This window comes from Anguilla anguilla, chromosome 18 (genome assembly GCF_013347855.1).
Source record: "Anguilla anguilla isolate fAngAng1 chromosome 18, fAngAng1.pri, whole genome shotgun sequence".
Classification (NCBI taxonomy): Eukaryota; Metazoa; Chordata; class Actinopteri; order Anguilliformes; family Anguillidae; genus Anguilla; species Anguilla anguilla.
The window spans coordinates 28,965,370-28,991,612 of record NC_049218.1 but is presented as its reverse complement, the minus strand read 5'-3'; the positions used below and the strand labels follow the sequence as shown (position 1 = coordinate 28,991,612).

Genomic DNA, 26,243 nt, shown 5'->3' with positions numbered 1-26,243 from the left:
TCTAGAAACTCAAATCACCAGATGATCCACTACAATTTTGTCCGTATATCATACTCGACTCCGTCAGAAGAGACTGAACCACACTCCCACCTTTTTCTTTTCTTTTTCCATACAGTAGGAGTTCCATTGGATGGTAATTTATAATTATTGCCTGATTCAGGCAATAGATACAGAATATCTATTCAAAAATTGTATGTATGTGTAGTATTGTTAAAATTTTAACTTGTCAGTCAGTTATCCCTACAGTAAATCAGCGGGCTCCTGTCAGTGTGTTTCAGACATAGACATATATATGTCTCTGGTTTCAGAACTAGTCTGCTTCGGAATATCCGCATTACAGCACGTTAGCGCTACGGAGTCTGGCGCGCATGCTCAGAAATGCATGCAGTGCAGTTGTTGCGACAGTGGAGAGGGGTGAGTTACTACTGTTATCAGTTCTGTTGCTGTTGTTGATTTGTATTGGATTTATTTACTAATCGCTTTGCTTGTGGAACTACTGATTTACATATTATTTGTAACATGCTCAAAACATTATTTAGCTATGCGTATGTGATGAAACTGAATGTAGTTCTCCCCAGCAGTATCAAAAGCGAAATGCCCAACATGAAAAGCACTGTTGGTGCAGCGTGAGGAAGCTGACGCTAGCTGACAAACTATAATTGTACTTCAGAGGGCGTTTCTGTGAGCCTTAATGGTTGCTGGAAATAGTGAAATTGCGTGTACAGAAATGTAGCGTTTCTGTGTGCCCATGTGTTTAGTTTGTTTGTTTGCTTGCTTATTACCAACTTTAGCCCAAAGAAAGTTGCCCCTTTACCTTACTGGGAAGTAACATTAACGTTAGCTAGCTATGACAACTTGCTAAGCAAGGACGATGATCATATTTATTCTCCGGTCATTTACTGAGCAAGGGAACGCCCCGATTATCAAACGTGTTAAAATTGACCAAGGTAGCTAGCTTGTCCCATATTAATGTGAATGCAAATGAGTTTATTTTGCAGTTGAGTTGCCTTTATTTTCGCTAGCTGTATACTAATCAAAGTTTTGTAGGATGTCTAGCTTTCTGTTTTTACTCGACGGTTTGTTTTAAGTTCAATCGATTGCTTTGAACTTGTAGCCTAGACCTACGACCTAACCACCTGCTAGTGCAGTACAGCCAGTAAACTAGTTTAGTTGAACGTCTTTTCTTTAGAAAAGCGCTACCGAGCTTTATGCCATTGCAAACAACTTGTAATTGTGCTCTTAACTAGCCAGCTAATTCTGATATATATCTAAGGTTACATATCTAGTTAACGCTAGTCTACTTTATTTAGTTACTAATTTAGATTAACCTACAGTATGTGGTAGGTACTCGCTTACTAAACGAGGTATCTATCGATAGTTGGTGTAGGATGGTGACATTGGCTGGCCGGCTAGTGGGTTACCGTTAAAATATTAGTGTCAGAAATGTATTGTAACCAAAGGAAAATATTATGGCGCTGAAAGACACGTTGTTGTGTAGTAGCATTTGTTAACTAGCTAGCTACTTAATGTTCAACATGATGAAACACGAAAGCTAACGTCGTTAGCCATAGAGTAATGACATTTCCTGGCTCTATGTATTGGTGACTCAAAACGTTCAATTAAACGTTCAATGTCTGCTTTTGTGTCTTGTTTACGTGCTCTTGTTGAAACAGGAGAAATGTGTTCTATTTTTAGTCCTTTTTCTCAAGTGCTTTGCTGTGGTGAATGGTGAAGGAACACACAGGTCAGATGTAGGATTATAATTCGGTGGGAAAATAAAGATTCGCTGCTTTTCCAACATCTCATGTTCGCCTGAAGACAGTATTGTGTAAGGCTGAGGCCCCACAATGTCAGAAGGCTTCCTCAAAACAGAATTGTTACAGAACTGTTAAAGCTGGAAGCTCTTAGCATAACATACAATGGCTGTTTCAGTCTGATATGCTATGGCTTTGATCATTGATGGGCTAGCAGACATTGTGTTCAGCTGTGTAGTGTATGACATTAACTTCTTTATTTCACTGTTAACTTGAGGAATCAAGGTGGCTGTTGCAGTTAGTCAACACAAGTGATTTTCTTTTGTACTGTAGGCCTACATGTTTGCTTTGCTTTTCTCTAATATTGACTGTCACGTTTTTAAATGGGTTCCTGGTACACAGTTGACTCCTGTCTCAGTAATTCACAGGAAGGTAACAATAGTAACAGGTAAATTTATTCTCTCCATACTTCTCTTCCTGGATTACCAGTCTAGAGAGTGGGCCCAGTTCTCTGTTTTAAATGTTAAAGACCGAACTTGTGACACCGTCTGCAAAACTGTGCTTCTCTGTTTTTCATGGTTTGCGTGACTTTGATGTTCTGTGGGTCTTACTGAGGAAGGCCTTTAGTTCCATCACTGTCATAAGGAGCCAACTGAAAATTAAGCAGTTACGCAGGGTCTCTGCTCGCACTACGAGCCATTTCTGACCTATGATATTAGTTGCCTGACTTGCTGTGTTCATATGTGATTCTTCCAGTCTTGGTTTTCATCTGTTGACCTTTGAGAATAGCCTTAACACGCCTGCACTGTCTCGAAAAATCAGAAATATCCAGAGGCTGTGCTGATGACTGGTGTATTGAGTCTACGGCTGCTTTAATATGAAGCTCTGGGTTGCATCAGGTGGGCTGCAGTGTAGCGGTTAGGGAACTGGGCTTGTAAGGGCACGGTCACACATGCGCAAAATTAACATTGGCGTATATTCGCCTCCCGTTCACTTCCATTCTATGCGAGCAAAGGGGCGAATAAAACATTCGCTTCCGGCGAAGCAAATTCGCATCTTAGCTTCGCGTGGAGTTCAATTTTGGTGAACTTTGACCGGCGAATTCGCAGCCTCAACCAATAGCAAAGAAATGTGTGTGGTTGACCCCACTTGGCTGTAATTGGCTGTAGTTTTCTTGGTGAGCCAGGATGGCTGAGACTTTGATTGTTGCTGTGTCTAACCAGCCGGTATTGTACGATCTTGCCCATGAAAACTACAAACTGCCCATAAGAGAGATGCTGCCTGGCTGGCAGTGAGTCGGGAGACAGGCATTGAAGGTAAACAAATGGAAAATGTATCAATAACATCAATTCATATTTTGCGGTATTCGTTAGCTAGCTTAACTTGGCTAAGCTAGCTAACAAATACAACTATAACAACTGTATACATTTTCCCGTCACAAAACCAACAACCGCTCATGTGATATCACAACCGCTCATGTGTAACCAACAACCACAACCACTCAAACGGACTACAAACCAGAAAACTGATTTTCGTGTGCGTCACATCCTGCACTGCCCACATTCAGCACGACAAGATACGAATTTCGCCTTGGCAGGTGATGGTCATTCGCCTGCATTCGCACGTGTGACCGCGCCCTTAGTCTGCAGTTCTGGGGTTCTGCAGTTTTACCCTTGATTGTATGTGAAAGTGTAATGTGTGTAAGCACCTCTGTGGGGAAAAAAAAAATGAGGAAATGTACATCAGATAGTGTTTATCAGTGTATTTGGTTACACCCTGTGGTTTGTCGTGGACAGTGATAGAACACGTGAAGCCCCTTCGTTGTGTCTATACAGATGGCCTGTGCTCTGTTTAGCTCTGGAGAAACCCACCCCAGTGTAAAAGAGTAGGGTGATATCACCCAGCTCGTGTTTCAGGTTTCCTGTCCCCTGTCCGCTCGGTCACGTGGAAAGGTATTGTTGTGCACGCGGGTCATTTTCGGCGACCTCTAACACGGTTAGCAGCGTGAGGCTGTGTTTGAGTTACGCTGTGGCCTCTAATGCGTTAGCGGCATGAGGCTGTGTTTGAGTTACGCTGTGGCCTCTAACGCAGTTAGCAGCGTGAGGCTGTGTTTGAGTTACACTGTGGCCTCTAATGCGGTTAGCGGCATGAGGCTGTGTTTGAGTTACGCTGTGGCCTCTAACGCGGTTAGTGGCATGAGGCTGTGTTTGAGTTACGCTGTGGCCTCTAATGCGTTAGTGGCATGAGGCTGTGTTTGTTACGCTGTGGCCTCTAACGCGGTTAGCAGCGTGAGGCTGTGTTTGAGTTACGCTGTGGCCTCTAATGCGGTTAGCGGCATGAGGCTGTGTTTGAGTTACGCTGTGGCCTCTAACGCGGTTAGCGGCATGAGGCTGTGTTTGAGTTACGCTGTGGCCTCTAATGCGTTAGCGGCATGAGGCTGTGTTTGAGTTACGCTGTGGCCTCTAATGCGTTAGCGGCATGAGGCTGTGTTTGAGTTACGCTGTGGCCTCTAACGCGGTTAGCGGCATGAGGCTGTGTTTGAGTTACTGATGCAGCTTATCATCACGCTCGCCCTGCTGTGATATGAGTCTGTGGGAGCGGCTCATGGATGCCTGTGCATAAGCACTGTAAGCAGTGAGGCAGTCTTCTTCTGTGGTTTGGCATTGGGCGGTGGGAGCTGTGATAAGCTGTACCTGGGGCACAGTGAGTGTTACCTGGGGTGCTGTGAGTGTTACCTGGGGCGCTGTGAGTGTTACCTGGGGCGCTGTGATTGTTACCTCGGGCTCTGTGAGTGTTACCTGGGGCGCTGTGAGTGTTACCTGGGGCGCTGTGATTGTTACCTGGGGCGCTGTGATTGTTACCTGGGGCTCTGTGAGTGTTACCTGGGGCTCTGTGATTGTTACCTGGGGCTCTGTGAGTGTTGCCTGGGGCTCTGTGAGTGTTACCTGGGGCACTGTGATTGTTACCTGGGGCTCTGTGAGTGTTACCTGGGGCTCTGTGATTGTTACCTGGGGCTCTGTGATTGTTACCTGGGGCTCTGTGAGTGTTACCTGGGGCTCTGTGATTGTTACCTGTGGCGCTGTGAGTGTTACCTGGGGCTCTGTGAGTGTTACCTGGGGCGCTGTGATTGTTACCTGGGGCGCTGTGATTGTTACCTGGGGCTCTGTGAGTGTTACCTGGGGCACTGTGAGTGTTACCTGGGGCGCTGTGATTGTTACCTGGGGCGCTGTGATTGTTACCTGGGGCTCTGTGAGTGTTACCTGGGGCGCTGTGAGTGTTACCTGGGGCGCTGTGAGTGTTACCTGGGGCGCTGTGATTGTTACCTGGGGCTCTGTGAGTGTTACCTGGGGCTCTGTGATTGTTACCTGGGGCTCTGTGAGTGTTGCCTGGGGCTCTGTGAGTGTTACCTGGGGCACTGTGATTGTTACCTGGGGCTCTGTGAGTGTTACCTGGGGCTCTGTGATTGTTACCTGGGGCTCTGTGAGTGTTACCTGGGGTACTGTGATTGTTACTTGGGGCACTGTGAGTGTTACCTGGGGCTCTGTGAGTGTTACCTGGGGCTCTGTGAGTGTTACCTGGGCCGCTGTGATTGTTGAGTGTTTTGGCTGGCTGGTGAGCAGTCTGCCTACGGGCTGGAGCAGTCTAGTAATTCAGCATTACTGTTGAGCGTCTGCCAGCTCATCTGACATGTGTGTGCATGTGTCCCTTCCTACATGCATGTTTTAATAAGACTGCTGTCTGTGGAAGGTGATTATAAGCTGAGAATCCCCTGCTGCCTTCCATACTGACTCAGGCCTCAGATTTGCCTGTTTAATGTGTTGGTAAAGGCTAGCCTATTGAGAGATTTCAATGAGGGACGAAATGATAACTTTTTATGACTTGCTGTTTTCTAATGTTTAGTGTTGATATTGTGGGGACACAGAGGTCCTGTGGTAGAGTGCAGATTTTGTTTCAGTCCTGATTTGTGCAGGATGTCAGGACATTGTTCTAATATTGCATAAAATATGACCATCAAATATGTAATTAAGCCAATAAAACTGTTCATATTGAAATGGTTTCCTGACTGGTTCCCCATTACTACTATTAGTACTATGTACTACTATTTGCATTCTTTTAACCACATGCTTTCTGCTTTCTCTGAGGACGAGCCATTCTCTAGTGAAGCTCTTTAAGGTGTGAGGATGTGGGGGGTTCTGCAGTGCGATGGAAAGCAGGGGATTATGGGAACCCTGCTTGCCTGGCAGATTCGCACTGGGCTGAGCTTACCCAGCTGAGTGGTAAAGTCAGTCTTTGCCTTAGGGACAGCAGGGCTTGTGTTTTAACACAACCAAGAGAATAACTTGATGAGGCAGGTGATTTTTCACTTCTCTCTTCTGGGACCTTGTGAAGCGCTAGGTGTGATTAGTACCATGAAATGGGTGTTATTTTAAATGCCAAAATGGCACGAGTTTGCTGGAAATGCACAACGCTACAAAAAGTATGCAGTTTTGCCGAAGGGTTTATACCTGGTTGGTTCATATGGAACGATAGCTTAAGATACTGAAGTTGAACTTATCTTATGATCAAAAACTATTAGCCTATAATAAAAAAGTCTGCTTTTGTTGCATTAGACTGTGGGATTGCCAATTTGTGTGTCCAGGTAAACTATGCTAACTCATTTGGTCAGTTGTTTTAAGCTGTTGTTTAAGGAATTGTGAAGAGGCACACAACCGAACACACTTTGAGCATGAAAAATAAAATATTCAGGCACCTGTTCTGAGCTATATACCAGTATAAATGTACTAGGAATATCTAGAATCACTCTTATCACTTATTTCCTTCTGCTTTGTTCCGCTTTCATGGTACACATTTACCTCCATCCAGCACTTGTATTGCACTTGTATCATTATGTTGATGTTGTATGTTGTTGTCATGCCTCCTAGTTTGACTGAACATTAGTCTCTTACCTAGTCTATGCATACTGTGTGAACTAGACTTAATGTGTTCATGACTATGAATAACTGTTACGTTATGAGTATTGTACCTTATCGGACCTGTGTTTTGTAGTTGTTCCAGTGACCTTCTGTATGCACTCATTGTACGTCACTTTGGATAAAAGCGTCTGCCAAATAAATAATAATAAATGTAATTTGATATTACGGAAGGAGGAAGTAAAGTGTCTTTCACGACTATTTTGGCTGCATTCCTAGTTTGTGTTACCAGTAGTTTTTGATTTTGCTTTGTATTTCTTTTAACAGATAGCATTTCTGAACAGTTTGCGAGATGACGACTTCGTGGAGCGACCGGTTGCAGAACTATGCGGACCTTCCCGCCAACATGGACGGCCTGGCGATGAAGAAGTACCGGCGGGAGGCCTACCACAGGTACAGACGTGTGTGGCTGTCTGCCGGAGAAGGGGCCTGTCCCATAATGCAATGTAGTGCGTGTAAACAAAATTGCTGAGGCTTTGCTTTATGGAAACACAATCTGACTGGACGCCTTCATAAAGTCCCTGGACTTTCTATCTTGGGCTTCTGCAACATTGTTCTGTAAGTCCATTCACTGAATTTTTCATAAACTTGTGCAGTGGCTACATATAGACAAAATTAATAAAATAGAAAGCTGATGTTTTGTAAAATGCGGCTAAATTTAATATGCAGGGAAATGGTGTCTACGAGGAAACGTGTGTTGGCAAAATGGCAGTGCAGAAAGGTCAGTCAGCCGTCTTTCAGAGGTGATTTAAAGGACAGATGGGCCTTAGCAGAGCCCTGAGATGATGCTTCAGAAGCTCCTCAGACTGCTGAGACTTAGCCTATACAAAATCACATGCTTCCTAAAAACAGTAATAAAATCAGTGAAAGCTTAGAACTTTAAAATCAACGGAAAGTTATTTATTGATTCAATATGATTGGGCTTATATATCCTTGTTGGGGTCACGCCATTTTTACATGTTTTTGTCTCCTGCTGTTAAATGCAGTTGATTATGTAAATATTTTGGATAAAGGAAAACTTCCCATGAACAGGCAAAGTCATGACTGGTTCAATTTTGACCTGTGTTTATTGGGTTTGCTAAAAAAAGGGAGAAACAAAATTTGAACACTTTTTACACAAGGTGAAGGTGAGGACACTACATGGCCAAAAGTAGACACCTGACATCCAACATCTCATCCAAAATTATGGGCATTAATATGAAATTGGTCTTCCCTTTGCCGCTATAACAACCTCCACTCTTTTGGGAAGGCATTATATTAGATGTTGGAGCTTTGCTGCTGGGATTTGCCATTCAGCCAGAAGAGCGTTAGTGAGGTTGGGCACTGTTTGGGCGATTAGGCCTGGCTCACAGTTGGCTTTCCATTTAATCCCAAAGCTGTTGGATGGGGTTGAGGTCAGGGCTCTGTGCATGCCAGTCAAGTTCTTCCACACTGTTCTCAACAAAACCATTTCTATATGGACCTCGCTGTATGCCCTGGGGCATTGTCATGCTGAAATAGGAAAGGGCCTTCCCCTAACAAATGGGGAAGCACATATGCTTCTAGAATGTGATTGTATGCTGAAGCATTAAGATTTGCCTTCTCTGGAACTAAGGGGCCTAGCCCAAACCATGAAAAACAGCCCCAGACCAAGGGGTGTCCAGATACTTTTGGTCATATAGTGTTTGTGTTCGAACCAAAGCAAATGCAAATTGCTGTTGTCCTGCGTGTTCTGACGAATCACACAATGTAGTGCAAAAAAAAGGGCTAAATCACTCATTTAGCAATTTGGATACAGTTGCTCTTATCTCTCTCACTAAAGCACAAGTTTTGAAATAAATGAAGGAAATAAAACTATTTTGTTATGGTGCTTGCTTTGTCATTCAGTCTCTATAGCTGTTGCATATATTCCTCGTTAATGCCCAGTTTGGTATTTTTAGAACTGAATTCCTGATGGTATTAGGTTTGTGGGGCCGTTTCTGGTGCCAATATTGTCTCTAAAACCAAATATGATTCACAGATGACATATCGCTACTGTTTTTTGACTTTGAACAAAGCTGAGTGAAACTAATTCAATAAAAAAATGTAGGAAAATGTGCTCTAAAATCTTCAGTGTAAGAAAGAGTCCTTTACAAGGACAACACAGACAGCACAGAGCAGTTATCAATGAGTTATCTGCAGTCATTAATGAGTTACCTAACTGCAGTCATTAATGGACACTAATCACCAGAGCAGCTCAGGGAGTTTTATCTCTCTCTCTCTATCTTATATATCTTAAACAACTCAGGAAGCGTTTATTTGCTGGCTGATGTGCCTCATCACCCATGAATTAGAAACAAAAATGTTGTCCTTGATTCAAAATCAGGAAGTCTATTTGTTACTCAGAAATGTGTCTGTAATTCACTATCCATACTTAAGGGCAGAGAACCCCACACTCGGGTTGAATCTTAATGAGTTCTGTTTTTCTGGCACACAGTGTCATTTTTGCATCAGTTATGAACATTTCCATCATAAATATATTAATTCTATAATAATAATAAATAAATTCTACTTTTTGAGAAATGAATGAAACAAGGACAACAGCTGCTACCATGGCTACGCCTGACAGCATAGAGCAGGTGCAGTAGAAACAGAGCTCACACATACACATGCAAACTAAATCAAGATTAGATTCAAATGAACGTGTAACAGAAACACAACTGTGAGTGCCTGTGATGTCAGCAGAAAACTCAGCCGAACTTTCAGGTGTCAGACTAAATGTAAACTTAGACATAACATGTTCTTTATCATGTGATATCTTGTCACGCCTCTGCATGCTCTTTGAATTGCCACAGCTGTCTAGTTTCCCCCATCTGCACTTTTCGGACATACAGGAAGAGACGGTCTTTTCAGTAATTCAGTGCTGGTGTGTGAGTGGGGTTTCCTTAGCCCTTTAAACTGAGAAGTAGTCCTTTCTCAATAATGAATGGTGAGCCCCACCCCACCCCCCCCCCACCCCTTCTGTGGAACACAGTACTGTACAGCGCCTCAGAAAAGGCCATTGGTGGACTACGGTGTAACGGTGAATAGCTTCCCCCACCGCACGTCTCTGCTATTGAACATTCTAGATGTCTTTTCAGTGTCCCTGTATGCGTTTGCTAGCGTGACAAACTAGTCACAGACAACAAGAGAGAACGAAACGGAATGTGCGTAATTGTTCAGGGGACGAGTCAGAAACGAGGCGACAAGAAAGCCAGGGCGGAACCTTTGTTCCGGGCCCTGCCGGGGGGGGCGCGGCGTCCCCCCCCCCGGGTAGCAGAGCGCACTGTTGCAGAGGTGCAGGCAGCTTTACGCGCAGTCGGCAGTGATGCATCACGCGTGTGTTCCTTTATCACAAAGCTTTCCACGGGATCTGGTCCACTGTCATCCAGCCATGAGGTACTGTACACGACCGTTCGCCGCTGACCCGCGGCACTGACTTTGAGTGGCTTTCTGTACGTGATGTGTATCCATTGAGACATCATGGGATATCAGTGTTTAACAATGCCATGCGGTGTGGGTTTGAGTAGAGCCGAGCGCTAGTCCCTCTGGGGGCTAGCTGGACTTCTTCACCATTGTGTTGAGTTCTCTTTTTTTTTCTTCCCCCCCCTCATTCTCTTTTACCTCAACCCTCAACCTCCGCTCATGCTAACTCATTTCCTTCAGTGTAACAAGCTTGCAACGTCTCAGTACCATCAAAGAACAACTGCTCTTTGGCACATCTGAAAGTAAACTTCAAGTCCGAGCGTTTTGCGGTGTTAAATGACTGTAAAACAGTTTGTCATACTCGTGAATTTCAGTGGGAAGTTAAATGCATCTTATTAATTTGTGGTAAAGGTGTTTTACTGCAACAATTTTAGCTTTATTTGAATTATTGGAAAGGTTTGACATCTACTGTTTTGTAGAGTTACATTCTTTATGTGGGGAATCTGTAACAGGCAATCGTGCTGTAGTGGTACCAGTTTGGCAAAGTACATGCATGGGGTAGTGAGAGAGAGAACTATCATTTCAGCGTTAGTTCTTTTAAGTGTAGAGAATATGTTTTTCCATACTTATATTGGTTACTTTGTTTCAAAGCACAGCTTAGTTTTATTTTAAGAGCACCAGTAATGGGTTATATGAAATGGATTTGTTTTTGCTCAGTGTGAATAAATAAGGTTTAAACATCAGGTCCTCAGAAGTCCTGTAAGGTTTAAACATCAGGTCCTCAGAAGTCCTGTAAGGTTTAAACATAGGTCCCCACAAGACCTGTAAGGTTTAAACATAGGTCCCCACAAGACCTGTAAGGTTTAAACATAGGTCCCCACAAGTCCAGAAGATTTCAGGAAACTGATATTGTGAGTGTTGTAGGGTTCATTAATGCATGTGTGTAACCACATTGGGCTGAGGAGCTGGCTGTTGGGAGTGATGAACTCGCAGAACTGTATGTGGTAACACTGAGGGGGAGAAAAGGAAGGTTGAGGTCTCCCTGATGCAACAGGAAACACGCCGTGCAGCTTGAAGGGGAAGCCTACACTGATCAGCGCCATGCGAATAAAAACAATAAACAATGAAGTGAAGTCGCTCCACTGCAGGCCTTTCATTTAGAAATCCTCATACCCACTCATCATGGAAGGGCACTTTTATTGCGAAGAATACAAAATGGTGAATTCTTGTTGTGACCAGAGAAGAAATCGTGGGAATATTTTTGCTCCGTATGAAGAGCGTTAGACCTTGTCGGCAGATTCGGCATCGTAACTGAGACGGTGTGCGAGGGCTTTAGCCGTATCACAGAGGAACGGGGAGGGCTTCTGAAGTTTCAGGTTCAGATGTGTGTGATGGGTTGTGTAACGAATACACATTTCTCTGCATGCAGGTGCTTTGATTGTTGTATATTTATGTTCAAATGACCATGTTTCCTTGGTAACTGAAGGTTTCTTGTCACTCATCACAACTGAAACTAAACTTGTAAGGCCAGTTATGAATAAAAAGAGGCTAAATTAATTGTGCCAAAGGCTAGGTTTTCATTTTTTTAAATGCTTAAACACATTTAATATTTTTCACTCGAGTAATTGTGTTATTTGGCCACTGTGTTTCTATGAACCGAAGAGCTAATGTGCAGGTAGTGTTCATTCACACGAACTGTTTGTGCCGTAGCGTGGTGTCTCCGATGCTGTCTCCGATGCTGTCGTAAGTGCAGTGAGTCCCACGGCTGTGTGGAGTTCTGTGTACTGTGTGCGCCCCCCCTTGCTCTCACCGTGTTTCCTCTGCAGGGCGTCGGTGGCGAGGGCCTCCGCTCCTTAGCCTAGTGGACTGACCGCGTTCTCTGTCTCCTTCTCAGAGTGTTTGTAAACAGAAGCTTGGCGATGGAGAAGATTAAGTGCTTTGGCTTTGATATGGATTACACTTTAGCAGGTAAGTGCGTGGGGAGCGCCAGGCCTGAGCATGAGCGGCGCGAACCCGGGTGTTCCTCGGTCCGACACGTAGCGCGTAAATCACTCTGCGCTGCTGCTAGTGAGAACTCGGCGGAGTGCCCGAGGGTTCCGAACGCAGCGCGCTCGCGTTGTAAAGCCAAATCTTGTGTCTCATGAATAGAGGGCGAAGTGAATAGAGGGCGGAGTGAATAGAGGGCGGAGTGAATATAGGGCGGAGTGAATATAGGGCGGAGTTAAGAGAGGGCGGAGTGAATAGAGGGTGGAGTGAAGAGAGGGCGGAGTGAATATAGGGCCGAAGAGAAACCCACGGCACTGAATGAATGTGAGAACGTGCTCCGCCCTCACATTCATTCAGTGCCGTGGGTTTCTCTTCGGTGTTTAGAACAGTAAAGTGTCCCCGGTGGCTTTACATTCTAGGCATGGTCTCTTTGCGTTCAGGGAGTCACAGAACAGTGTTTGAATACAGCGGGAAACCGCTCTACTGAATGGCTATACTGTCCATCAGACTGCTCTGTTTGTATGCTGGCTTGTTTTCCTGGGGTAAAAGTGTCCCATTGTGGGGGGGGGGAAGCTACTTCATCAGGTATGACGAGGTGACAGGCCCAGAAGGTGTTTACAAGGCCCGCAGCGCGCTGATAATTGACCCGGTGGAGTCGGGTTTCGAAGGCGGAGGTTGTAATGTGAGCGCTGGCGGTGGGGGCGTGGGGGCGGGGGCCGGCTCTGGGCCGGTCGGCGGGGTGGGGCCGGGGCCAGTCTCCCCCGCGGACATTTCTCCGGGGGCACGGGGTCTCGTAAAGGAGCCCGCTCAGCCGCTAGCCGCCGTGCTAACGGGCCTGAAATAGCCCTGCTTTGACGGGTGGGTCAGCTGTAAGCCTGGCGGGGGCGGAATGAACCCACCCCCCCCCCCCTGGCAGGAGGGATCAGTGGCGCCCTCCTGAACCCGGGCCGGGCGGAGCCGGGCCCCGCGGCCCCTCAGCGCTGGGGGTCTGGCCGTTAGCGGGCGAGGGAGAGGTAGTGGTTACACGGAGGGTCTGTAATTCCACGCCGCGGCAGAGCTGGTGCTCCCGCGAAAACTGCGAGGCGTTACACTGTCCCCCCCCCCCCCCCCCGCCGTGTCCATGGCGATCCGTAACGACCGCAGACGGACGTTTCCTCTCTCCCCGCTGGCTTTAAAGGGGGGGGGGGTTGCGTCTCTCCCCCTGATAGGCCTTCAGGTTTGATCGCGGCGGCGGGGATGGCGGTGGCGTCTGGCGGCCGTGCTACGGTGCAGTTTGCGCGCGGCTGATCCACCGGCTGCCAGGCCTGAACGTGTCCTCACGCGGTCCAGCCTCAAACAGAGCCGCACACAAGCTGCCGCCCGTCCAGCAGCTACTGCAGCACGGCCCTGAGGAAGACCCTGAGGAAGACCCCGCGCCGGTCACAGCGCGGATCGGGTCGTGATGAGTCATCGGCGCTTTAGGGAGCGATATGCACGCTGTGTGGATGCTTCTTTCCCCTTCTCGGCCCTGAAACAGACGAGAGTCATACGAAACCAGCAAAAAGCTTGAGTCTGAGATGTGTTTGTGCAGACTGCATAAAAGCTTTTGTTGCGCTTCTCGTTTATGAATGCTGGTGAATAGGCGATGTGCCTTCTGGATTCATAGAGAGATTTACACTAAGGGGGTCTGCGAGGAGAACATTCCAGAGGCTGTCAGAGGTCAGGCTTCTCGGCTGACTCCAAGCACTGACAGCTGTCTGTTACTTATGATGGATATCCGCCTGGTAAAATATAGCCTCGCACACACATGCTAAGCTGTCAGCCTGGTAATATATAGCCTCTCACACACGCACTCACACACACACATACTAAGCCCTCAGCCTGGTAAAATATAGCCTCTCACACACACACACACACACGCGCCAAGCCCTCAGCCTGGTAAAATATAGCCTCACACACACACACACACACACACACAAACACACACACACGCTAAACCCTCAGCCTGGTAAAATATAGCCTCACACACATGCTCTAAGGTGTCAGCCTGGTAAAATATAACCGCACACACACACGCTCACACACACTCGCACACACACACTCTCTGCTTGCCTGGTGGTTTGGTGAGGATACAGCTCTGCTTGCCTGGTGGTTTGGTGATGATAGGGCTCTGCTTGCCTGGTGGTTTGGTGATGATAGGGCTCTGCTTGCCTGGTGGTTTGGTGATGACAGGGCTCTGCTTGCCTGGTGGTTTGGTGATGATAGAGCTCTAGTTGCCTGGTGGTTTGGTGATGACACGGCTCTGCTTGCCTGGTGGTTTGGTGATGACACGGCTCTAGTTGCCTGGTGGTTTGGTGATGACAGGGCTCTGCTTGGCTGGTGGTTTGGTGATGACAGGGCTCTGCTTGGCTGGTGGTTTGGTGATGACAGGGCTCTGCTTGGCTGGTGGTTTGGTGATGACACGGCTCTAGTTGCCTGGTGGTTTGGTGATGACACGGCTCTAGTTGCCTGGTGGTTTGGTGATGACACGGCTCTGCTTGCCTGGTGGTTTGGTGATGACACGGCTCTAGTTGCCTGGTGGTTTGGTGATGACAGGGCTCTGCTTGGCTGGTGGTTTGGTGATGACACGGCTGTATCAGAATGGCCGTCCAAAAGCGGCCGGCCCGTGGAACATCAGAGCAACGAAGTCGACAGCCAAGATTTAGCATTTACAGTTTACACATTAGACCTTTAACAGACACTGTTATCCAGAGCAACACGCATAGGTCTCATCCTTGTACTGACAGTCCACTCACAGACACAGTTGGGGTTAAGTACCTTGCTCCAGGATGCAACAGCAGAATCAATCCTGCAGCTTCAGAGTCAGCCCACTCCCCTTCCCATCATGCTACACTGCACTGCTGCTTTGGTGGGTCTGCTTATTACAGGAGAAAGCCAGGTTGCCGTATGGGCAGCGGTGGTTTGTGCAGTGTTCCTGGAATGTGGAGTTTGTTTTGAAGTGGTTATTATTTGAAGTTCAGTCACCTGTTCTTTATCAAATATTGGAAATTGAATAATTAAGCAAAAAAAAAAAAAACTTATTTTCTTCTTTGGATCATGACCTCCAGAACAGAGAGAGCTTGTGTCTATCATCTTTAAAGAGCTGTTTCTAATATTAGTTTGGACTGAAGAGTATGTTTTATTAAAATTAGGTGTCTAATTAGGATCAGTTTTGGAGTCTGGCAAACCTCACTGCTAAGATCAACACTGTCTGATCTCTGGAAGCGACAACACAAGCTCGTTCTCAGGAGATGAATTTAGTGAGTGACAAACGAGACGGGGAGCTCCTTCCGAAACCTTATCCGTCTCATCTAGAGTTCCCCGCGGTCAGTCAGAGGCAGAGCAGAGTGAAGCATACACTCACTCCTATCTGATTGGCTGCTCAGAACTGTACTGTAATATGACACTTACATTACATATCAGAAAAATGTGTGAACTAATTCAGCTTTAAAGGTATTTTCAGCGTTCACTGAAGAACATCATCCAACATGTTAATAAAAATCATGGATTGAATTGATTTAGCAAAAAACAAAATATCTGTCCTGTAGGTGTCCTTTTACAGTAGTGATATGTATGCATAAGAGAAATTGAAAACAAAAAACCGAGAAGAATTCAGGTTGAGTGAAAAACTGATATTTTGTAAAATACAAGTCAAGCTGTAGTACACAGTCCCATAGGGAGTGACTATCTCTGGATAAAATTCAAGCGCAAGCAAAAGGCTCTTCCTTCTTCAGAGAAGTGCTGTGTGGGACTTTTTAAGGCTACTCCTCCCCCCTAATGACACACTCGTATTTCATGGGCTAAAAGCTGTGCTCACTCTTCTAACATGCGGCGGTTCCCTGATGTTTTTCTGACCTTCTCACCGCTTGGCTATAATTCCCCCAGGGCCTGCAGAGCAGTGTGTTTGTATATATACATACAGTCCAGTCCATAAGTATTTGGACGGTGATGCAGTATTTGTTGCTTTTGCTCTGTGCTCCAGCAAGTTTGGTTTGAGATGAAACAGTGAAAAGGTTGAAGTGCAGACTGTCAGGTTTAATCTGAGGGTGTTCATATTCACGCTGGGTGATCTGTGATTTCAGCTCTGTCTATACAGAGTTCTCCTGCTTTTTAAACAATAACAAGGTGCTTCTGCTTATCTGGGGCTTGATGAAGTTGGAAAGAACATTTTATGAAAAACAGGATGTAGCCTACATATTGAAATATCAAGGCTGCTTTCCTGAAAGGAAAGATACAGAAATGTGCTGAATTGTAAACATTCCAAGCAATCTTGGAGTAAAAGATGAATACAAATGCAATCTGCCAGTCTCTCAGTCTCTACGAGGTTTGCCTCTGTGTGTTTTATCGTGCTCTCTCATAGTATTCATCCCCTGACGTAGTCTTTGTTTGTGTGTTTTGGACCATACAGGTGAGGTGATGTTTATCTGTGTTGGTATAAACAGGAGCTCGCACACAGACCAGCTGACAGGCTGTTCTGATTCCCAGGTCACTTTCAGCATTAGTAGTAAGAGTCCTCTGTGCCCGGTGTTTCTGCACAAACCGGGTTTCAGCAGTTTTTCAGGGGCTCCTATGAGCAAAATACATACTGTGCATAAGTCTTAGGCATCCTAGATTTTTATATAAATTTCATTAAAATCTATTTTCCAAAAAATGTCAAATATTTGTAAAACATATTGTGTTATAAACATTTTGCGTAATAGACTACTTTTTCACATAAAAACTTGATTACTTTGTAGAGAGTAGTCAATGTGTGGAAGAGCCTGCTAGGTCATGTAGTAGAGGGTTTTCAAGACCAGGCTTGAAACAGTGTTAGGTATGATCTAGCCTGTAGGTAATCACAGCGCTGTACATTTTAGATGGGGAAATGGCGAGCATTGTTGAGCTGAATGGCCTGTTCTCATCATTATGTTATGTTATGTAAGTATATAGCCCAGTGCATGATTAAAAAAAGATGACAAACAGGTGCTAGTGATCAATGATATAATGAGTGGATTGAACCAAACTGATTAACTGAAACAAAAACAGGTGTAGAAGGAATCAAACTGGGCGAAGGACAACCAGACTAAAAGATGAGGGTGTGGTAGATGTTTAACCTTCAAATCATAAATTCTTACACCATGGCAAGAGTGAGCATAGCAACAAGACACAAGGAGGTCATCCAGCATCAGCAAGGTCTCTCCCAAGCAGAAACTGTACCGTAGGCGGGAGTTTCAAAATGTGCCTTCCAGGGTTTTCTGTAGAAGCACCAAGAACACGGGCAAGGTTGGGGACCAGAAATGTGGGGGTCACCACAGGAACTGAGTGCAGCAGACGAGGGATCCGTCAAACTGGCGTCCCTCTTAAATCAGAAGTCTAGCAGTACCGTCAGCTCTGAACTCACAGAAACCACTGGAACACAAGTACATCCCTCTACAGTCCGGAGAAGTCTTGTCAGAAGTGGTCTTCATGGAAGATTGGTAAGAAGCCATTCCTCTGAAGTGGAAACAAAGCCAAGAGACTTACCTATGCACAGAAACTCAAGGACTGGGGTGCTAGAGAGCGCTACATGGATGAGTATCTGCAGCCAGCGGTGAAGCACGATGGAGGCCCCCCTCCAGGGTTGGGGCTGCATTTTTGCTAATGAAGTCAGAGATCTGGTCAGAAGTAATGGAATCCTCAAAGCTGAGAAGTACAAGGGATCTCATCCGTCATGCAGCATCATCAGGGAGGCATCTGATTGGTCCCAACTTCATTCTGCAGCAGGGCAATGACCCCAAACACATGGCCAAGGTCATAAAGAACTATCTTCAGTGAATAGAGCAAGGAGTCCTGGAACAGATGGTATGGCTTCCACAGAGCCCCGATCTCGAAATCATCAAGGCTACCTGGGATTACCTGGAGAGACAGAAGCAAGCAAGATGGCCAAATTCTGCAGAAGAACTGTAGCAAGTTCTCCAATATGCTTGGAACAACCTACCAGCCAATTTTCTTGTAAAACTGCTGGACAGTGTACCTGAGAGAATTGATGCGATTTTAAAGGCTATGGGTGTTCACACCAAGTATTGATTTGTTTAAGTTTTTAACTGTTTACTGCTCTTTATAGTAAAATTTTTGATATGTAGAAACTTTTCATTTCATTATTTTTGAAAGAAACTTTATTTTATAGCTTTTTTTTTTTTTTACATGTGCGTAAGACTTTTGCACAATACCATAAAATCCAGGAAAACTGGCTGGACTCAGGAACCTGTCGGCCTGTTGACTGAGCAGATGGTTGATACATCCAAATAAGTCCATTCTCTGAGGTTAATTTTGAGATGCTTGATGAGTTCTTCCTAAAAAAAAAAAAAATCAAGTCACATTTTCTAATCACGCATACATCTACTGCAGTACACGGCGAGATAGTTCATGAAGTTTAGGTGTTGGTGAATCCTGCTCTGTGCTGATGTTTTGTCCATGTTGTGTTTCAGTGTACAAATCCCCAGAGTACGAGTCCCTGGGGTTTGACCTGACGGTGGAGAGGCTCGTTTCCATCGGCTACCCCCAGGAGCTTCTCAACTTCGTCTATGACCCGTCCTTCCCCACCAGGTCAGGACCAGTCACAGCAAGGACTGGGGTCAGCTGACAATCAGCCAGACCTTATCACCGCCTGATGGTTTACAAGACAATAAAACTGATGGTGTCCTGATTTCTCATATTGAAACTAGAGAGAATCTCCACCAATCATGGACTACTTTAGTTACAACAACCCCAATGATGATTGGTGTGTAATTTGTTTTACTGTACTTCCAGGAGGCCTTCAGGGATACAGTGAGCTTAGGCTGAAGGTACCTGAAAATTGCCACTGGTTTTGATCTATGTGTCTTCACCAACATGCTCGGTGATCGGTGGAGAGCTCCTCTCCAGTTTCTGTGCAAAGTTGTTGACATCATCATCCAATTTCTGGTCTACTGTGGTCCTGAGCCCAGAAAAAAAAAAGATTTAAAGTATTATATATTTTTTTACACTTAATACTAGTGTCTTGTTTTACAAACATGTTAAAGTGAGGTTTCAGCGTAGTGGAATATATGGTTCTTGAGATTGAGACCAGAGACTCAAATCCCCTACAGGGGACAGAAATTAATTGTTGGTCTTATCCCTGATGCTTAAGACTGTCTGTTGCAACAAAAATGTTACTAATATTATTGTTAAAAACCTTCTGAAATGAAAGAAATGAACACTACTCTTGTCCACACCAGGGGCCTTGTGTTTGACACGACGTACGGCAACCTGTTGAAGGTGGACGCCTATGGGAACATCCTGGTTTGTGCTCATGGGTTTAATTTCCTGCGTGGGTAAGAGCAGCTTGTTCAGCAGTGTCATTCACAAATAATTCATGAAAAAATAAATAAATAAAAACTGTACAGCATTTATAATTCAGTACGTCACTTGCATTCACCTGTCTCTGGTTAATCTTACCGCCGATGTGTGTGTGTGTGTTTGTGCCCCCCAGGCCTGAAACTCGGGAGCTGTATCCCAACAAGTTCATCCAGCGGGGGGACACGGAGCGTTTCTACATCCTGAACACGCTCTTCAACCTTCCTGGTAAATGAGACACGGAGCGTTTCTACATCCTGAACACGCTCTTCAACCTTCCTGGTAAATGAGACACGGAGCGTTTCTACATCCTGAACACGCTCTTCAACCTTCCTGGTAAATGAGACGGAGCGTTTCTACATCCTGAACACGCTCTTCAACCTTCCTGGTAAACATGCTGGCCGTCCCCTCAGCTGGGCCAGAATGAGCCGGTGCTGTGTGTTCTGAGTGAACCCAGATGAATATGACATTACCGCAGCCTTATTGGTTCTCTGCACACTTTCTTCTCCTCCCTTTTTATCTTTTTCTCCTCTTGAGCGGTACGAAGGCTTAGCAGAGTGAGCGTGTGCTGTATGTCAGCTTTTACACTTGATGTATGCACCTCATGAGGTGCATAAATCTAATAAAGCTGATTTTGAATTCCAGCTCACAATAACGGTTACGCCATGTACAGTTTGCATAGCACAGCTTCAGCAGAGGCTTGTAACCTGTTACAGAAGGTGCATCTGACATGGGCAGTGAACACGTTACTGGAGTTAGGGATAAGTAAAGCCGTCAAAGAGATGTGTACCACAGAACCTGCCAAACAAAGGGGGTCTTTTGCTTTAGTTTCAGGTATTATTAATACTATAATGCATCATATAGTCACTGGTAATTGTTTGAATTGATAATAGTTAGTAATAAGTTAAGGCAGTTATAATTTGCACCGAGACACTAAGTGTCCGAAGTCCGAGTTGTTTGGCTTTGCCTCTGATGATGTACTGAATGTTTCTTTCCTGCAGAAACCTACCTGTTTGCATGCCTGGTTGACTTCTTCACCAACTGTTCCAGGTACTCCAGGTAAAGACACAAGTTATTCAACAGTAAAGCAAGTGAACTTTGGCACATTTTTACAAGCATTTCTGTCTGATGAGTTATTTCTATTTTTTTTAACGTGTAACCTGATTTAGTTTGCACAGCTCGGAAGAGGGAAGTGTTATGTGTGAAGTGGTTGTGATAGACTGGGTTATGCGTGTTTGGGTGCTGTGATGGGGGTGTTTGGGTACTGTGGTAAGGGTATTTGGGTGCTGTAGTATGGGTGTATGGGTATTTGGGTGCTGTAGTATGGGTGTATGGGTATTTGGGTGCTGTAGTATGGGTGTATGGGTATTTGGGTGCTGTAGTATGGGTGTTTGGGTATTTGGGTGCTGTAGTATGGGTGTATGGGTATTTGGGTGCTGTAGTATGGGTGTATGGGTATTTGGGTGCTGTAGTATGGGTGTATGGGTATTTGGGTGCTGTAGTATGGGTGTTTGGGTATTTGGGTGCTGTGGTATGGGTGTTTGGGTATTTGGGTGCTGTAGTATGGGTGTTTGGGTATTTGGGTGCTGTAGTATGGGTGTTTGGGTGTTTGGGTGCTGTAGTATGGGTGTTTGGGTATTTGGGTGCTGTGGTATGGGTGTTTGGGTATTTGGGTGCTGTAGTATGGGTGTTTGGGTATTTGGGTGCTGTAGTATGGGTGTTTGGGTATTTGGGTGCTGTAGTATGGGTGTATGGGTATTTGGGTGCTGTAGTATGGGTGTATGGGTATTTGGGTGCTGTAGTATGGGTGTATGGGTATTTGGGTGCTGTAGTATGGGTGTTTGGGTATTTGGGTGCTGTGGTATGGGTGTTTGGGTATTTGGGTGCTGTAGTATGGGTGTTTGGGTATTTGGGTGCTGTAGTATGGGTGTTTGGGTGTTTGGGTGCTGTAGTATGGGTGTTTGGGTATTTGGGTGCTGTGGTATGGGTGTTTGGGTATTTGGGTGCTGTGGTATGGGTGTTTGGGTATTTGGGTGCTGTAGTATGGGTGTTTGGGTATTTGGGTGCTGTGGTAGGGATGTTTGGTTGGTGTAGTATGAGTATTTGGGTACTGTGGTAGGGGTATTTGTGTATTAGGGTGCTGTGCTGATCAGTAATCTGAGCCTGCTTCACCTCCTCAGCTGTGAGTCGGGCTTTAAGGATGGAGACCTGTTCATGTCCTTCAAGAGCATGTTCCAGGATGTCCGAGACGCCGTCGACTGGGTCCACTTCAAGGTAGCCCTTGTCCCACAGATATCGCACTGACCAAAAATATTCAGCAGGGTTGGGCTCTTTAAATTTAGTCGGTTGAAAAATTCCCATAGAACATTATGACATTTTTAAGCTCATGGATTCAGCTTTAGTTAATTTCCTGATTTGGCTCAGTAGTAATGGAATCAACCCCAACCTTGATGATATTCTGTTTACTGTGGACATTTTGTGCACATGCAGTTATTGAGTAAAAACAGGACAAAACCATGTCCAGAAATCCACACTTCAACTTCTACCTCTAAGCTTTCTGCCTTTATTACTCTTCTTAGGGCTCTTTAAAAGAAAAAACGGTTGAAAACCTGGAGAAGTATGTGGTGAAAGATGTAAGTAATCACAAGTGCTATCTGGGGCTGGGAGACATGCCAATTCTCTGTTCTATTTTACGTCCTATTTTTAATATTGACTTTCATTCAGGAACAATGACATTAGCTGAATTACTGCTACGAAGCAATGTAAAAATAGAGCTAGCCTTAATGCACAGTCTTCTTTTAAAAACCCAAACCCTCTTTAAAATCCCTCCAGTCTTATTCAGCAGCACACGTTCGTGAGCTTGACGTTTATTTTTTTCCGTCTGTAAAGGCGAAACTGCCTCTCCTGCTGAGCCGGATGCATGAAGTAGCCAAGGTGTTCCTGGCCACCAACAGCGACTACAAGTACACTGATGTGAGTCTCCCTGCCGGTTCCTAACAGCTTGGTTTCCTGGCACCTGCCATATTTTTGTGTGTAGTACCTTTTACACCGTAAATTATTAGAATTTCATTATGTAATAGAATTCTATATTACTTTGGATCAGAATCAAGCCTGAATAATTAAGTCTTCAATGCATTGATACTGGGCATGATATTACATTGTGAACCACAATGTGTTGGATGGTAATGTACCCTTAATTTGCTCTTGATTATGGAGATATAATTTACCATGTTTAATCAAGTCTTATTTTCCTCCTAGAAAATTATGACGTACCTGTTTGACTTCCCCCATGGTCCAAAGGCAAGTGAGATTTCTTATAGATCATCTACCTTCAGTTAGGGTTGCCTTGTGTTAGGACTTTTGTAGCAGCATTTATTACTAATCAGAAAAGCAAGTGTAGCAAGTACACTGCTGTGTAATATTGTATGTTGCAAATGGGCTAGGACTACACGTTTAGCCAGTGAGTTACTGTGTGTTATTGTGTGTATAATGAACGTTAGCCAGTGTGTTGCTGTGTGTGTAATGAACCCTCAGGTTTATCCAGTGTGTTGCTGTGCTGTTGTGTGTGTATTGATCACAGCTCACTGGATCTTGTGTGTTCCTGCAGATGGGCGCTGCTCACCGACCGTGGCAGTCCTATTTTGACCTGATCTTGGTGGACGCGCGGAAGCCCCTGTTTTTTGGAGAGGGTACAGTGCTGAGACAGGTGGACACAGTGAGTACAACTTAAATACAGCTATGACACAGGGTAAAGCACTGCCTATACAGAGAGAGCTCATAGCTAAAGCACTGTCTATGTAAAGAGCTCATAGCTAAAGCACTGTCTATGTAAAGAGCTCATAGCTAAAGCACTGTCTATACAGAGAGCTCATAGCTAAAGCACTGTCCATGCAGAGAGCTCATAGCTAATGCCAAGTCTCTGCAGAGAGCTCATAGCTAATGCTGAGTCTGTGATGAGAGAGCTCATAGCTAATGCTAAGTATTTGCGGAGAGAGCTCATAGCTGATGCTAAGTCTCTGCAGAGAGAGCTCATAGCTGATGCTAAGTCTGTGCAGAGAGAGCTCATAGCTGATGCTAAGTCTGTGCAGAGAGAGCTCATAGCTGATGCTAAGTCTCTGCAGAGAGAGCTCATAGCTGATGCTAAGTCTCTGCAGAGAGAGCTCATAGCTAATGCTAAGTCTCTGCAGAGAGAGCTCATAGCTGATGCTAGGTCTCTGCAGAGAGAGCTCATAGCTGATGCTAAGTCTGTGCAGAGAGAGCTCATAGCTGATGCTAAGTCTGTGCAGAGAGAGCTCATAGCTAATGCTAAGTCTGTGCAGAGAGAGCTCATAGCTAATGCTAAGTCTGTGCAGAGAGAGCTCATAGCTAATGCTAAGTCTGTGCAGAGAGAGCTCATAGCTAATGCTAAGTCTGTGCAGAGAGAGCTCATAGCTAATGCTAAAGCCGCGTTTCCACCGCAGGAACTATACCCCGGAACTAGGAACCTTTCGAGGAACTCAGTGCGTTTCCACCGCAGGAACTAGGGTCTAAATTTAGTTCTGGGGGCTTTGTTTTACCCCCCAAAACGTTCCTGCTCGGGGGGTAGTACTTTCCGAAAGTACAGGAACCTTTTGGGTGGAGCTTGCAGCGCTGAACATTTCTGATTGGTCGAGTACTCGTAGCATTTGTGTTGTATTTATTTTCCGCCATTACCCGCCATGTTTGAAAATATGCAGCGGCAAACCAATTTATTTTCATAATAACTTCAAATCAAACTTGTATGTTATGCGGCGCAGTAGCCTACTTTTGGTTATAGCCTGTCAACGTCTTGGAATTATAACGTGTGCTCTTCTGTTCTTTTCTTGCTTTAGTATTCGTTTTATAAAATGCTAAGCATTCGTGCTGGGACAGCATATTACGTAGGCTACCAAAACATTCAAACGGATTAATTCGGTTGCTGAATATTTTCTTCCGGATTTTCTTTGTTAGCCCGTTGTAATTGACTCAAAACGTTTGATACAGTTATGTGAGGTATGCGGTAGTTCTGCATAATTAACATTGGTGATACAGTACAAGCAAACTGGAAATCACCTTCCGCACTTTTTATCCGGGTAAAATAACAGGTTAATTCTAGTAATCTTCCCTTTAGCTTTTTCAGACTGCCGTAATTTCACTCAATTTTACTGCCATTTTTCAATTCCACGAAAAGACCAGGAAGACTATGGACTCATTTATGGTGCATGGTTCGCATCTGGAGGGCACACTTCGCTGCTCGGCTAGCAGTAACTTCGAAGGAAAGCAAACGGTGCTGTACCACTACTAATTTACATTTTCACGCAAGTCCGAGTTTTCGTTCTATTCTTGTCATTTTGCGATTAGCCTATATGGAATTGACGACGAGAAAGTAATAAAACAGCAAATTGTTTACAAGGTGTGCATGTTTTCTGCTGTTAATGAATGTGTTTGAGAGGATATATGAAAATCAATAAATACAAAAGTAACCATATATAGTCATTGTTGGTAACCCGTTGTATATAAGTGGAATAAACCCCTCCGGGCTGTCCCGGTTATTAGAAAATAATGTAGGCTACTTCGGTGGTAGTATGGGGTTACAGAAGAAATCATATGACAGATGGACCGACGACAACGTCAGTGGGCTAATTTGCCTAATCTTCGCGGTACTTTAGACCCCGGTGGAAACGCAGACAACCATTGGCTGAAGGAACCTTTTAGTTCCTGGTAAAGTAGTTCCTGGGACTGAAAGTTCCGGGTAATTTTGGTGGAAACGCGGCTTAAGTCTGTGCAGAGAGAGCTCATAGCTAATGCTGAGTCTGTGCAGAGAGAGCTCATAGCTAATGCTAAGTCTGTGCAGAGAGAGCTCATAGCTAATGCTAAGTCTGTGCAGAGAGAGCTCATAGCTGATGCTGAGTCTGTGCAGAGAGAGCTCATAGCTAATGCTAAGTCTGTGCAGAGAGAGCTCATAGCTAATGCTAAGTCTGTGCAGAGAGAGCTCATAGCTAATGCTGAGTCTGTGCAGAGAGAGCTCATAGCTAATGCTAAGTCTGTGCTGTTTCAGGCGACTGGGCGGCTGAAAATTGGGACCTATACAGGACCCCTTCAGCATGGCATTGTTTACTCTGGAGGTAAGTGTGCCTCCTCTACTGTTGTCTTAGTTAATTGTACTGGTCACAGTTCTGATTCTGAGCTTCAGTTGAAACCAGTTGCTATGGTCATGTAAGACTTGTGTCTTGTGATCGGAAACACCATTGGATTAGCAGCAGAAGAAAGGTGCTTAGATTGGAAAAGATACCAATGGATACCAATATGGTGGTGGATCGTGAGGTTACACGGTTGTTTCAAGCAAAAACTGCCATTTTCAATGGTCACATCAGTCTCCAGACTTGACCCGCCTGAAAAAATGTGGTTTGGATTGAAGAGGGCAGTCCACAGGTGCATGCCAAAGGGTCTGAAGGACCTTCACGGAGGTTGCTTGGAGAAATGTTAAAATATCCCTCCCCAATATAGTCACCAATCTCATAAAGACAATTCAGTAATTTTATCCTTGAAAGAACGGGTGAGAATAATTATCTATACCTGTGATGTTTATTTTATAAAAAATATTTGTTTTGAAATATATATATTTTTTTGCTTATCTCTATCAAGGAGCCAATCATTTTGGAGAGCACTGTGCCTTAACACAACACAAAAAACATTCATATTATTATTAATAATAAGAACATTAGCTGAATCTCAGTAACATGAGAGACATTAAACAGAGCTG

The 26,243-nt window shown here is 44.9% G+C and overlaps 1 protein-coding gene across 5 annotated transcripts in view; it reads left to right on the top strand.

Annotated features, from left to right (window-relative positions):
- nt5c2a (5'-nucleotidase, cytosolic IIa) overlaps positions 1-26,243 on the top strand; it is a 35,888-nt gene that overhangs the window by 3,388 nt on the left and 6,257 nt on the right. Inside the window, exons 1-14 of one of the 5 annotated variants that reach the window (XM_035401127.1) lie at positions 309-414; positions 6,992-7,117; positions 10,082-10,120; positions 12,042-12,115; positions 18,598-18,715; positions 19,366-19,461; positions 19,620-19,711; positions 20,485-20,542; positions 21,664-21,757; positions 22,063-22,116; positions 22,373-22,456; positions 22,742-22,783; positions 23,091-23,198; positions 25,539-25,605. In XM_035401127.1, coding sequence (XP_035257018.1) covers positions 7,017-7,117; positions 10,082-10,120; positions 12,042-12,115; positions 18,598-18,715; positions 19,366-19,461; positions 19,620-19,711; positions 20,485-20,542; positions 21,664-21,757; positions 22,063-22,116; positions 22,373-22,456; positions 22,742-22,783; positions 23,091-23,198; positions 25,539-25,605 — 1,027 coding nt within the window. In that variant the 5' untranslated portion in view covers positions 309-414; positions 6,992-7,016. Of the gene's footprint in view, positions 1-308; positions 415-6,991; positions 7,118-10,081; positions 10,121-12,041; positions 12,116-18,597; positions 18,716-19,365; positions 19,462-19,619; positions 19,712-19,758; positions 19,872-20,484; positions 20,543-21,663; positions 21,758-22,062; positions 22,117-22,372; positions 22,457-22,741; positions 22,784-23,090; positions 23,199-25,538; positions 25,606-26,243 lie in introns of those variants that run through there. The other 4 variants (XM_035401128.1, XM_035401129.1, XM_035401131.1 and 1 more) reach the window with 4 other exon arrangements.